Below are 14,462 nucleotides of genomic sequence, written 5' to 3' on the forward strand. Positions count from 1 at the left end.
CTTCTCTACACAGCAGCTGACAACAGTGATCAAATCTGTCTGGATGATCAAGATATGACTGTTACTCCTTCACATATGTCATCTTCCTGTTGTTGTCAACAGTTTGATGTTGTTGTGGACTGTGTTTGTGTCGATGGTGATCAGTGGCGAGTCTAGAGCAAACTAAAATAGGAGCACGCCGTTTTCTCCAAATGTACATAAAAATCATCATAGTACAGTTTAAAATCAACAAGGCTGTGACCCTGAACAGTAAGGAGTTCTAGATAATGGATGGATCATTTTATTCATCTTGGTTAGAATTTACATATACAGTATACAAACACCACTTTATTCATCTAAACAGATCACTTAAAAACAGATATAGGCAAGTATCAAACCTCCCCTTTCTTAATAAAATCATAGAAAAAGTTTTTTTTCCAACAGCCGTATAACCTCCTAACAATAAATGATGTTTGCCAGTCAGGTTTCTGTCCACATCTCAGCACTGAGACAGCTCTAGTAAAGCTCCTTAATGACAACCACTCCAATAAGGATACTGGCAACATTTCAGTCTCGGTCTTACTGGATCTCAGTGTTACATTCAATACGCTTGACCATAATATCTTGATAGTATGGTTGAAGAACTGGGTGAGACTTTCTGGCACAGCACTTGCCTGGTTAGAGTCCTATCCAAAAGACTGGGACTATTTTGTGTGTTTAGGTAACTACAAATCGGAAACTTTACATCATGTTTTTTCATGTCTGTGTAAAGCACTGTGAATAACTCTGTTGTTGAATTGTACTATATAAATAAACCTGCCTTTACCATGACACCGGCTGAACTGAGCTTCAGAGAAACATGCTGATGTTCACGTGAAGCTTTGACTGGAAACAGATAGAAGAACAATATGTGGATCCTGGAATAACGGCAGCTTCCATCTTTAAAGACTGGACTTTGTGTCCATCAGGCCATCAGGGACAGTTTCTCTGTGTTGATATTGATTTCAACACAGAGACACTGAAGAACCAGACCTGAACCTGAACCAGAACCCAGGATAGAGAGGTTCAGTGAATGTGGTGTTGAAGGTGTGGAGGTGGATCAGTCCGTCAGATGAGACGCTGTAGAAGGACAGAGTTCCAGCAGGAACGTCCACAGACACTGCTACTCTGTCAGAGACCGAGGAAGAGGTGAAAGATGTTTTGTCATTGTGACAGACATGGTACCGACTACGATCATAAAAGCAGAACAGGCTCCATGATTGATTGTTCCTCCCAAACACACAGTCATTAGACTCTCCTTTCCTGTTGATTCCTCCGTAACTCACTGATACAGAAACTCTTCCTCTCCACTCGACCTCCCAGTAACAGCGACCCGTCAGAACTTCTCTACACAACAGCTGACACCTGTGATCAAACCTGTCTGGATGATCAGGATATGACTGTTCCTCCTGCACACACGTCATCTTCCTGTTGTGGTCAGACAATTTGATGTTGTTGTTGACTGTGTTTGTGTCGATGGTGAGTTGACAGGAATCTGATGGAGAGAACAAACAACCCAGGTGCAGTTATTATTGATCTGTTATTGATCATTGATGGACTCATGAATGAGTGATGTGTCAGTGTGAAGATGGTTGAATGTGTGAATGAAATAAAAACACACTTACACTTCCTCAGACCTGGTGTCAACCATCGTTGTCCAGCAGGCTCCACCCTGAAATGAGGAGGGGGGTCAGACCAGCACAGTCTCTTTCAGCAAGCATGGACATTACATGGCTCTCACACACTGATGAAGATGTGATCAAGGTCAGAGAAAAACATCCAGAAGATGAAAGTTCTTCTGATTTCAGCTGGGATCATTTGGAGTTGAGTGTTTTAGTGTGGGACAAAGATGATGAGCAGTAATGACCAACATCAGGACTCCAGAGGCAGGAATCTGTGTTCTCCTTCAGTATTATCTCAGTTATGGTGGAGTTTAGATGATTGACGCTAAAACACATAAAGTTCCTCAAGCTGTTCTGCATGTGACAGAATGTGAGTGTTGTGCTACCGTCATGTGCTCATGTGAACTCTGGACTCATGAATGTTTTGTGAACATTTTGTGAATGTGAATTTGAATTTAAAGCCGGCTCAATCCGAAAGCGGATGCCTCTTAAAATGGCCGCTTTGAAAAACTACAAAGAAAACAAAATCTCTGTCTCTCCCCCAACTCTCTTCTCTTCAGCTCTTCAGCTCGTCAGCTCTTGGCTTCTTCTCAAAAGCTCATTGGGACCAGACCGGCCTCCCCCCCCAGGAGGGGGGGAGAAGATTCCATGGACCATCCTACCGGGAAATCGGAGCGGCTTCCCGCGGCCCGGACCGCTGCGGAGTTATCGGATCCCATTTCCCACTAACTTTCTCCTCTCTAAGTTTCTCATATCCACGAGAAACATCCCGCCATCTGAGTCCATGATCAGCCATAAGATGGGAGCCCGCTGGGACTGGAAGCTCCGACTGAAACCCCTTTTTCCCGCTCAGATTTTTCTGTTCATATCAAGAATCGGGACGTCTCGAGGACGGCCAACCGGCGTCTCGCCTCAGCTGTGAGCTGCATTTCCTGGATCCGTGGCGCCCGCGCTTCGGCGACTGACGAGACCAGTCACATCTACAAGTGACCGGTCCCGCCGCGCCTCGAAGCGCGTGAGAGGCTCTGTTCGATCCGAAAGCACGGCCCGGCCCAAGGCGGCGCTCCACCGCTGTCCCGTTTCGTTTCAGGGAGGAGGAGACAGAAACCGAGAGACTCTGACTGGAAAACCCCGGCAGAAACGCAACCCGCAGTCGACAGAGCCCGCAGCTTCCCGATCCGGACCCAGAGGAGGCGTGAAGTTTATGGTTCTGGGTGATCAGTTTAATCTAGAGAGGTTAAGAGCTAAATTAGTTAAGTTATTCACTTTTTAAACGCCGTGTTTTGTCATCATGTCTGATTGCACGTGGCGTGGCCATGTGCGCCGCCATCTTTAAATACCACAGGGCGCCACCATCTTCAAATACCACAGGGCGCTGCCATCTATAAATGCGTTGCTACGTTGTGTTTTGAAACATAGATGATCGTTTTGTATCATGTGTTTATTGTTTTGATTTCTGTTTCCATTCATGCAGTTAATGTTTTAATCTTATTGTTTTTCTTGATAATGTTAATGTTTATGTTTTTAATGTAGGTGTCATCAGAGTTTATTTGGGTATCGCTTTACCATCTACTTGGTACCTGATGTGAATAAATTCTCATTGATTTAAATTTTATGAGAAGTTGTTTGTGGTGTTTTACACAAATTCTCGTCACAATGGCTGTTTGACAGAGCTAGTGCCGAACTAATAACTGAACAGCGCTACTTGTTGCACAACATGAGTAAAGAACAGAGACGTCCTCGTCTATAAGACACCATGTGTGTCTGCAGCAGCTGTGTTCGTACCTGAGAGTGTCCAGTCTCCAGCATGGATTCTCCAGTCCAGCAGACAAAAGCTGCACTGCTGACTCTCCTGGATGGTTGTAGCTCAGGTCCAGCTCTCTCAGATGGGAGGGGTTGGAACTCAGAGCTGAGACCAGAGAAGCACCACCTTCCTCTGAGATCAGACAGCCTGACAGCCTGTAGAAACACAGCAAAATAAATTCTAGTCCTTAAACATCCTTTCAACATCAACCACAGCTCTAACGGTCAACAGTTTCTGACCTGAGAGACTCCAGTTTACAGCGTGGACTCTCCAGTCCACGACACAGCTTCTTCAGTCCTGAATCCTGCAGGTCGTTGTCACTCAGGTCCAGTTCTGTCAGACTGGAGGAATGAGAGCTGAGGACTGAGGACAGATCTGAACAAATGTCCTCTGAGAGGTTACAACCACTCAACCTGCAGAGGAGATGATTAAGTTATTTAAACATTGATTATGTCAAGAAATAAATAACAGAACTTTAATGAGTACTGATAAACTGAACTATTAATCATTAAATGTTGCTTCATGTAAAGTTCCCTGAGATTAATTATCATTGAGAACTGGTCCTACGTCAACCTGAACTCAGTTGAAAAGTGAATTTAACTGATGTTCTCCATGAACACAACATTTGATTGTAATTAAAACAGGTGTGTCTGTTGGTACTTACACAACTTTCTTGTAGGCTTTGACCACCGGCAGCAGCCTCCGTACAACCTCCTCTGAAGCTAAGTACTTAAGTTCAAACACTTCCAGATCTTTTTCTGATGACAGTAAGATGAAGCCCAGAGCCGACCACTGAGCAGGAGACAGTTCATCTGTGGAGAAACGTCCTAACGTCAGGTACCGTTTGACCTCCTCCACCAGAGAACCATCGTTCAGTTCATTCAGACAGTGGAACAGGTGGATGCTTCTCTCTGCAGACAGATCCTCACTGATCTTCTTCTTGATGTATTTGATTGTTTCCTGATTGTTATCTGAACGTCTTTGTTTTGGTTCCAGCAGACCTCGTAGGAGAGTCTGATTGGTGTCCAGCGAAAGACCCAGGAGGAAGCGCAGGAACAAGTCCAGGTGTCCGTTTGGACTCTGTAAGGCCTTGTCCACAGCAGTCCGATAGAGATGAGTCCCTGCTCTTTTTTTAAACCATCTGAAGGTGTTTTGTTGTTCCACCAGCAGGTTGACACCAGAGTTGATGAAGGTCAGATGGACATGGAGAGCAGCCAGAAACTCCTGAACACTCAGATGGATGAAGCAGAAGACCTGGTCCTGGTACAGGCTACTCTCCTCTCTAAAGATCTGGGTGAACACTCCTGAGTACACTGAAGCCTCTCTGACATCGATGCCACACTCCTTCAAGTCTGATTCATAGAAGATCAGGTTTCCTTTTTGCAGCTGCTCAAAAGCCAGTTTCCCCAGAAACTCCACCATCTTCCTGCTCTCTGGACTCCAGTGTGGATCTGTCTCAGCTCCTCCATCATACTTGACCTTCTTCAATTTGACCTGGACCACCAGGAAGTGGATGTACATCTCAGTCAGGGTCTTGGGCAGCTCCCCTCCCTCTCTGGTTTCCAGGACTTTCTCCAGGACCGTAGCAGTGATCCAGCAGAAGACTGGGATGTGGCACATGATGCGGAGGCTCCGTGATGTCTTGATGTGGGAGATGATGCTGCTGGTCTGCTCCTCATCTCTGAACCTCTTCCTGAAGTAGTCCTCCTTCTGTGGGTCAGTGAACCCTCTGACCTCTGTCACCATGGAGACACACTCAGGAGGGGTCTGATTGGCTGCTGCGGGTCGTGTGGTGATCCAGAGTCGAGCAGAAGGAAGCAGGTTCCCCCTGATGAGGTTTGTCAGCAGCACGTCCACTGAGGTGGACTCTGTAACATCAGTCAGGACCTGATTGTTGTGGAAGTCCAGAGGAAGTCGACTCTCATCCAGACCGTCAAGGATGAACACGACCTGGAACTCTTCAAAGCAGCAGATTTCTCTGCTTTCAGTGAAGAAGTGATGAACAAGTTCCACCAAGCTGAACTTTCTCTCTTTCAGCACATTCAGCTCTCTGAAGGTGAATGGAAACAAGAACTGGATGTTCTGGTTGGTTCTTCCTTCAGCCCAGTCCAGACTGAACTTCTGTGTTAGGACTGTTTTCCCGATGCCGGCCAGTCCCTTCGTCATCACTGTTCTTTTTGGTTCATCTCTTCCAGGTGGGACTTTAAAGATGTCTTCCTGTCTGATAGTTGTTTCTGCTCTGTCTGGTTTCCTGGATGCTGCTTCAATTTGCCTGACTTCATTTTCATCGTTGACGTCTCCAGTCCCTCCCTCTGTGATGTAGAGTTCTGTGTAGATCTGCTTCAGTAGGGTGGGGTTTCCTGCTTTAACAATCCCCTCAAACCCACACTGGTACTTCTTCTTCAGCTTAGACTTCAGCTGCTTTTGATACACTGTAACAAACGCACCTAAATGAAAGAATGTAAAGAAAGAGATTTAGTGTTTTATAAAGTTCACTCAACAACTTAGGCCCAATCCCAATTCAACTTCACTCGCCCTTCTTTTCTCCACTCGCCCTTGTTTTCTTCCCTAACTCCTAAAAAAGAAGGGGGAGATTTTAGGGCACTTGAGATCTAGGGCACTTGGCCCAGGTGCCTGTCCCATTTCTCCTACTCCCCCTGGTTTTCATCCCTACCCTGATCAGGAAGCAGAGAGCCAAAAGCTGTTTTAATTTCAGCTGTAGCGCTGTTAATATGGCACTTTATTAAGTTTTAATATTTTTTCAGGCATAAAGGTAACCTTAAGATCCGCAACCGGGGCTCAGTTTATCCAAATAACGCCTGTTAAGAAATTTGACCCGATGTTTTCAGAGATGAGAAGAGCCGCCGCCCCCGGGGAGCAGCAGCAGCTCACAGCCCGAGAACAGACGTGTCCGCCGGGTCAAGCTGCTGCGTCGTCCCGGGAGAGAAACCTGCAGCTCTGTTGAGAATTACGCTGGCTGAAATAAATCATTTAGGAAGATGTTGGTTTAATAGATGAAATCTAACAGTTGTAGCTACGCCTGTTAAGAAATTTGCTCAGAAATTTTGAGATTTCTGTCTGCCGGCTCCGGAGCTTGGGTCCGCGTTAAATTGACGCAGAGCCTACAGCGTAGGGTACGGCGTACAGCGCGCGTCGCCGCGTACATCGACGCAGACCTTACGGCGTAGGTTACGTAACATACGCCGTAGGGTCTGCGTTGGTGTAACGCGGAACCATAAATCCCTTTATTCTGGCGTGATCTTCGGCAACTTTATCTGAAAGTGTGTAAATTACCCAGATAACAGCTGGATTACTTTGTGGTTTCTGAAAACTATTATATCAGAAACATCCAAAACAAATCTGACGAGTCACAGGATTATTTCTCTCTATTTCTCTGAGACGAGTCTACCTGTTTGCCTTCGGTCGGCGAGTCAAATCGACGCAGAGCCTACGGCGTAGGTTACGTAGCCTACAGCGTAACCTAACAGCCTTTACTCCGGCGTGATTCTTCGCGAACAACGGACAAAAAAGGGATTATGTACATTCACTGAGTGAATATTATGAAAGTAAAATATTGGTTTGTCACTAGAAATGTAATCAAAACGCATTTTTATGCAGAAACTAACTGAAAATATTGATTTTATTCACAAAAAAATAAGAAATGTCCGCCATGTTTTTTTTTTGGATTCAGTCCGCGAAGTGAGCATCTGAAATCCCTCGATCCGTAGGGGCTATTCTCAGCCCCTCGCCCTCGTTATGCCCCCTCCCCCTAGGTGAAAAGAGGAATTGGGACACCACTACCCTCACGGGAACGTGCAAAAGTTAGGGTTAGTGAAGAAAACGAGGGTGAGGGGTTCAATTGGGACGCAGCCTTAATGCAGATTTGTTCATCTCCTGATGTTGTTCTTCTCCTGAGGCATTCTGGGTCATTTATCCAGCAGCTTAAATATTCAGAGAAAAACTCTTACTGCTCTGCAGACGCTCAGCCAGCTCCTCCTGCTCCATTCTCCTCAGGAAGTTCACTGTGATCTTCACAAACGCCTCTCTGCTGCTCCTCCTCCTCCTCTGCTCTTCATCCTCACCCTCAAACAGATGCTCAAGGGATTCTGGGTAATCTGGACTCAGACCCCTCTGGATCTTCTTCAACTCGTTCTTCACAAACATGACAATGTTGTCCTCCAGCAGCTGGAACAGAAGACCACATGAAGAACACAATCAGACTGAAACCATGGACACAAACAGATCCATGTTGGACAGAGTGACCATCCACCGGTCTCCAGAGACCAATATCAACAGAATAGATGGAAAAGCAGTTGCAGTACACACACACGCACGCATACTCACACACACACACACACGCACACACACACACACACATAGACACACACACACATAGACATACATACTGGCTTGTTCACCTGCATGCTCGCTCTGTAGTTTTTGGGGTTAGTTAGTGGTAGCTTAGCTCAGACTGTGATTTGGGTTGATTGCTGCTTGTGTTTTGGTCGGCTCCGTATTGGTTTCGTTGGTTTTGTGTTTTGTTTGTGGTTTTTGTTGCAGATTTCCAGTGCTTGACGTGGGCCTCCGTGTGTTCCTGCTTCCTGGATTGGCAGTGGATGTCACCCCCCCACCCATATTTTTATGTATGTATGTGTATGCGTATGTAGGCGTATATATGTATATATATTAAATATAGCAATAATGCACATATATATGCCTTTGGTTTTTACCTACATGGTATCAATCATTAATATGTGTGCAGACAAGGTTAAAAAAAAAAAAAAAAAAAAAAGGAAAAGCAGTTGTTGTTCATGTACAGACCAGAAATATGGAGTCCAGCTGTGTCTGATGCTGCAGGACAGACGGGCCGCTGGGAGGCTCTGAGCTCTGCTGGTCCACTCTGTGGAGGAATCAGGAAGAATTAGCTCACATCATGTCTGTCCTCACAGAGACAAACACAAGCTTGAGGTCCATGAAGTCCTGTTTGGATGAGGACAGTCCATCAGAGGACTGGTGGTGCTGAAAGTTTACTAGTTCTGCTGATCCCACCGAGAACATGTGACCTCAGTGAGAACTCTGCTCATTCACATATTTACAAGGTCCATTTCTACTCCAAGAAAAGTTACAAGATCAGGAACATGGACAACTAATGGAGACATAAACCCGGTGATTTACACTGGATGATCCTCAGGATCAGTAAAATTTTAATTGGTTTAATACATCTCACCTCTCTGAGAAAGACTGTTGGCCTCCTTTAAACTCAAAAATAATATTCTTTGACTGGTTACTCTTCAAGGACACACAGCTGGGTACATGATCAGATTCAGGTCCAGGTTCAGGTTCAGGTTGATTCCTGTAATAATGATGTTTGGTGATGTGAGTCTTGGCCTCTGACATGCAGAAGAGTCACAGACAGTTAGAGATGCTCATCTCACCTCTGAGTTTTGCTCCGACCCTCATCTTCCCCACACAGAGAGGTTTTAGAGGGAGGGACTCCTTCCTCTCTGTCCTCACAGTGATCCATTCTGCTGAATTTACCTCCACATGAACTCACACACCTTCCTCTGCAGAGGAAACACACATCACTGGTGTTGTACAGAGATCAGCTGATCAGCAGAATTGAAAATCTGGAAAAACCTGAAAGAGACTCGGCCTCTACGTCAGTCTGTTTCCTGGAAATATGAAGAAGCTCAAAGGTAAAGCTGTCCTGCAGAGAGAAGCGTCGTCCTCCTTCACAGCCTCATTACACGACAGTTAAACAAGCAGCAAACATCCACTTCTTCCAGGAACCACACTATATTTTGAAAGGCTCAGCAGGAAACAGCAGTCTGACTTTAATGCTGGAGACGACAGCTTCACTCCAGGAAAATAAAAATACACCTCCCAGTTTTTTTGATGAAGAAGACTAATCATCAGCTGATCAATAAAGTAAAATATAAATATTATCATCTAACAATCATGTAGATTTGTCTTCAGACACAAAAAGGATGGAATTCTGCAGTGAACATCTTTTCCAAACATGAGGGAGCAGAAACAAACAGGAAAGTTCCTGAAGACAAAGTTCGAGAGTGAAACAAACAAACAAACTTACAGTTTCTTCAAAACAGTTCAAAGAGTTGAAGGAGAAGATTGTGCAGTTGGAACGAACCCCACTGAGACCCAACTGATCCTGGAATGAGTCAGAACTGCACCTGAGACGGAGAAGGAGGAGGAGGAGGAGGAAGAGGAGGGACAGGTATCAGCAGCAGATCTCATTCCTCCAGTTCCTGGAAATCTCTCCACCTCCACCACGCTGTAGCTTCAAACAGAGTTGTTGTAACAACACAGACATGCGGGACATTTCTGGAGTTCACGGACAAACAGAGCTGAAGTCACATGGAGAATGACGTGATAAGCAGCTGCAAATATTCACGTGTTGGAGTCTGCAATCAGTCACATGTAGCTGTCGTTTTTCCTGCCATGAAAACTTCAACATGTTTATTTCCATCCCACAAACATTCATCAGTAATTTAGAGTCCAAACTTTCCTGGTATGGTTATTGTTGTTGTCTGTTGGTTTGTAAAGATTATCATTATCGTTTTCATCCAGCATTGTTTAATCTGTCACTCATGAATCCAAACAGAGAAGTAGCTTCATGCTTTCTGCTGCATCACAGAGAAGATCCAAGTAACTCCTGATTCTAGTTCAGTGACTTGAAGAGATGACATCGGTTTTCAAAGCTTTACGGAAGAATGGATCGATTTATGATCACAGACGAGGGTTGAGAAAACAAGAGTTTGACTTCAGAGAGAAAGTTCTGGAGGAACAGAATAATTTCCACTTCACCTCCTTTGACCAAAAGAGACTCACATTGTTGGTGTGAGTCTCTGTTTTAACTGTCATTTACAGTTCTTTAACTGGTTTAGCATCACAGGGGTGTATTATTATGAAAAAAAACTTTTTGCATCATTGAGAACATTTACCTTGCGTTTAATATCAATCCCAACTCAAAAAGTTTCATCCATCCATCCATCCATCCATCCATCCATCCATCGGCAAGTGGCCGTGATGCTGAAGCCCCTGAAGCAGGATGGAGTCACTACCAACCTGAAGAAAGGTGCAGTTGGATGGAGGAAGGTCCAGTATATGGGGCCCACTTGGGTTGTGGGCGGGTCCAGCTGCAGGTAGATTGATTTCAGTAATTGGAGCCTGGCTTTGTCCCAAACCAGAAGGGAGCCCTGGCAGTTTTGGGGGCCTGGTCAATACTACTGCCCGATTTGATGCTGCGAGCCAGTTTGGACAACTACTACCAGTGAGAGAATCCATTGCACCAGTGCCAGCTCAGGTCACATCTGGAATTTCGGATGAGTGTATCAACTATTGTTGTCAGGATATCAGGCTCTTCAATATAATTGAAGGCTTCAATGTTGGTGTAGCTGTGGTCGAGTCTTAGCTAAATCTGAAGAACTATAGATCCTACTACAATATCTGGATCCATAATAAGTTCTGCAGATATTGCAGGCTAAAAATATCAGAGGACATTGTTTGAGGGGCTAGACTCAGAAAGAAGGATTGCTGATTGATGTGGCAGATCCCCATTAAAGAATCAAGCCGGTTGGAGAGGGGGATCCCTTTAGTCTTCTTTAATACAGGTTGTTGGTTGTTGGTTTTAACCAGTTGCATAACATGCCATTATGTGTGGCTTGAGTTGAAAGAGTCATATACTGATCACAGGGATGTTTCCCATAAATTAAGCCAAAACTGGTGACAATATAAGTGTTGTAAATTCCCTAGTATTACTGTGTTGTTATTGTGCAGGAACTGTTCAGTGCTGAATTTAATCTTTTACATTAGGCACCTTGTCAGACAGCTAAGGGATCCTTAAGAATATAATATTTGCGGTGGTCTAGTTCATTGTACATGACCTATTTAGCACAAGTAACGTTTGGTCTCTCTAACTTGCTCTAACTCCAGAATTAAAACTTTGAATTCCCCCCTGGAACAAATGGTTATTTGAATTTTAACCTCCTGTCTCAGAACCGAGTAGCGGACCTGAGGAGAGAGAACCTTCTCCATACCTGCTCCCACCCTCTGGGACTCTCTCCCCAAACACCCGTGACTGTACAGACCTACCCACATTTAGATCACTCCTCAAATCCCACCTGTTCAGACCTGCTTTTAATGTGTGATTGTGTCCTGTTACGCTTGTCTTGTGTTTTTTTTAAAGCGCTAAGCAAATAAAATGTATTATTTCTGTAATTATCAATAATAATATTAGTATAAAATGCACATACGCAATGCACTATGAATGCCACAAGCCAGATGCAGTGGACATCGTCATGGAGAGACTCCCAGTCCTTACTGATCTTGGTAATCTGTCCAAAGCATCAAGTCTGCTCACTGGGGTGACGTCATCAACGCTGTAAAGCTTCAGGATCCGACTAACCTTGACTTAACTTTTGGAGACTTCCAAATACTTTTTTGCAGGGATTTCCCCCAAACTAAACCTCAGGTTTGACTCTCAAGATCAAGCGTCTCGTCTCAGCATCTCTGGTGTGCAAATTCCTTTAAAGTTTTTGAATATTTGTATAAATACTAATAAAATACTCAAGTGGCATTTTGAGCACAAGTTAAGAAAAGATGGCTGTTAATCTCTGTGTTTTTCAGCCTCCCCACCAAAACAAGTAGGCTGTGAAGGTTCAAGATGCACTACATGATAAGATGTTTTTGTTTGTGAAACTATGTCTGTGGCAGGGTGGAGGAGCTGCAGCCACTCAGGTTGATTGGGGCACAGGTGGCCCCAATCAACCAATCCACCCTGCCTGGCTTGATAAGTCATGGCTGCACAGCAGAAAGGGGCTGCTGCTGCTGGGAGAAGGTTCTGCACGTGTGTCTTGGGTGTGTCTGGAGAAAATAAACGTTCCTGCACTGAAACCTGTGTCCTCTGTCCTGTCGGTCGGCCCCGTAGCACTCGCCGTGCTACACTGGCTCCCAACGTGGGGCCCGACAGGATGGAGGCACTGGCACAGAAACTGGCAGACCTGGCGGCCCTGATCCGGAGCCAGGCGGAGCGGCAGACTGCAGCGCTGGAGACGCTGGCAGCGCAGCAGCCGGCAGGGTGGGGTCGCCCGCCTACTCTGCTCGCAGAGGACCGCCCCTTCACCTTCAGCTACCCGGACGTGCGGCGAGGGGTGCTGGACTGTCCAGGGCGGTCCTCGGAGGACGACTCCTTTTCCTTCACGTGCCCGTACGTGAGGCGAGCGGCGCGGGACCGTCTAGAGAGGCCCTCGGCGGTCCTGGAGGCGCTGGCCCTGGAGGAGGCTGTCCTGGAGGAGGCTGTCCTGGAGGAGGCTGTCCTGGAGGAGGCTGTCCTGGAGGAGGCTGTCCTGGAGGAGGCTGTCCTGGAGGAGGCTGTCCTGGAGGAGGCGGTCCTGGAGGAGGCGGTCCTGGAGGAGGCGGTCCTGGAGGAGGCGGTCCTGGAGGAGGCTGTCCTGGAGGAGGCGGTCCTGGAGGAGGCGGTCCTGGAGGAGGCGGTCCTGGAGGAGGCGGTCCTGGAGGAGGCGGTCCTGGAGGAGGCTGTCCTGGAGGAGGCTGTCCTGGAGGAGGCTGTCCTGGAGGAGGCGGCGGTCCTGGAGGAGGCGGCGATCCTGGAGGCGCCGATCCTGGAGGCGGAGACGTCGGTCGCCGGGGCGGTCCTGGACGTGCAAGCTCCAGAGGCGGACCAACGGCTGGAGCAGTGCTGCGTCAGGGAGGGGGTGGTCCTGGACGCGCCGCGGATGCCATCTGGCCCGAGGCCACCCTGGGCCCAGTCCCGAGAGCGGCGTTCTCGGCGGTCGGCCCGTCGCCGAGGACGACCTCCCGACCGGTCTCTGTGGTCGGCCCGTCGCCGAGGACGACCTCCCGACCGGTCTCTGTGGTCGGCCCGTCGCCGAGGGCGACCTCCCGACCGGCCTCGTCAGCCGGCCAAACCGGGAAGGCCCGGAGGCGCAGTCTGCGGTTCCTGGCTTCCTCTCCCGCTCCGAGGGGGGCGGGGGGGAGTTGGCTTGGCCGGATGGTCCCCGGCCTGAGGTTGGCGATGGGGGTGTGTGGCAGGGTGGAGGAGCTGCAGCCACTCAGGTTGATTGGGGCACAGGTGGCCCCAATCAACCAATCCACCCTGCCTGGCTTGATAAGTCATGGCTGCACAGCAGAAAGGGGCTGCTGCTGCTGGGAGAAGGTTCTGCACGTGTGTCTTGGGTGTGTCTGGAGAAAATAAACGTTCCTGCACTGAAACCTGTGTCCTCTGTCCTGTCGGTCGGCCCCGTAGCACTCGCCGTGCTACAATGTCAACGTGAGTATTTTAAAGGCAAAATGTCATCACTTTTAACTGCACTTGTTAGAGAGAGTGTTAGAGAAAGAGCTGATGAAAAATGCTGCAGTTGTTGCAGATATTCTGTTTCCGGGGCAGATATGATGTCTCTAAAGTCAAATGCTGAATTAGTTGATATGAACAAAGTTTCATGTTTGGTACATTATTTTGAAGCTTTCATTAAACTTCATTTCTAAAGCTTAAATCAGAGGTTTCGGTTTATTCTTCTCATAGATGGACATGAATGCTCACCAGTATTTATTGCAACTGTGTTTAGAAAAAAAACAAAAGAAAGAGATCTGCAAATGTTTAAAGTAGATACTGGTCTCATTTTTAAATGTAAGTTTATGGTAAATGTTTATTTAAGAAAGAGTTTACCCTGTGAAAGAATCATAAAGGGATTAATGAAAATACAACCTGAGGCCATGATTTTGTATTTTCTTTTATTATAGAAATCTAATTTGTTGCCGCAACGTAAATACAAATGTAGAGACGGGCAGAAACACAGCAAACGCTTGTTCAAAGTATAAGGACGTGCAAGTGAGTTTCTTAAAAGCGCTACATTGAATTGATTGTCATTATAAATTGTACAACGAAATTGTAGCGCTTCTCCTGTTCACTGTGCAAAACAATTAAAGTAAAAACAACCAGTAAGTAAAAAGTGAAGATGTGCAAAATAATATCAGGATAT

General features: G+C 46.5%; 1 protein-coding gene across 1 annotated transcript; it reads right to left on the bottom strand.

The window, feature by feature from the left end:
• Nucleotides 1–273: 273 nt before the first annotated feature.
• LOC133454493 (NLR family CARD domain-containing protein 3-like) lies at nt 274–9,600 on the bottom strand. The gene is made up of 10 exons (XM_061733249.1): nt 9,536–9,600; nt 8,880–9,008; nt 8,672–8,797; nt 8,266–8,344; nt 7,413–7,629; nt 4,109–5,891; nt 3,684–3,857; nt 3,426–3,599; nt 1,644–1,690; nt 274–1,513 (listed from the first exon to the last, which is right to left on the bottom strand). The coding sequence occupies exons 2-10, from the start codon at nt 8,966–8,968 to the stop codon at nt 984–986; spliced, it is 3,219 nt and encodes a 1,072-aa protein (XP_061589233.1). The 5' UTR covers nt 8,969–9,008; nt 9,536–9,600; the 3' UTR covers nt 274–983.
• Nucleotides 9,601–14,462: the final 4,862 nt, after the last annotated feature.

The sequence above is a fragment of the Cololabis saira genome, chromosome 1 (assembly GCF_033807715.1).
Source record: "Cololabis saira isolate AMF1-May2022 chromosome 1, fColSai1.1, whole genome shotgun sequence".
Lineage (NCBI taxonomy): Eukaryota > Metazoa > Chordata > Actinopteri > Beloniformes > Belonidae > Cololabis > Cololabis saira.

Bases quoted from the DNA above. Each gene is read 5' to 3' on its own strand.
- LOC133454493 (XM_061733249.1), bottom strand. From the start codon at position 8,968: ATGGATCACTGTGAGGACAGAGAGGAAGGAGTCCCTCCCTCTAAAACC. The intron at 8,798-8,879 runs GTGAGATGAGCA...TCATTATTACAG, and splicing joins GGTCGGAGCAAAACTCAGAG to GAATCAACCTGAACCTGAAC. The intron at 3,600-3,683 runs GTCAGAAACTGT...GTGTTTCTACAG, and splicing joins TGTAAACTGGAGTCTCTCAG to GCTGTCAGGCTGTCTGATCT.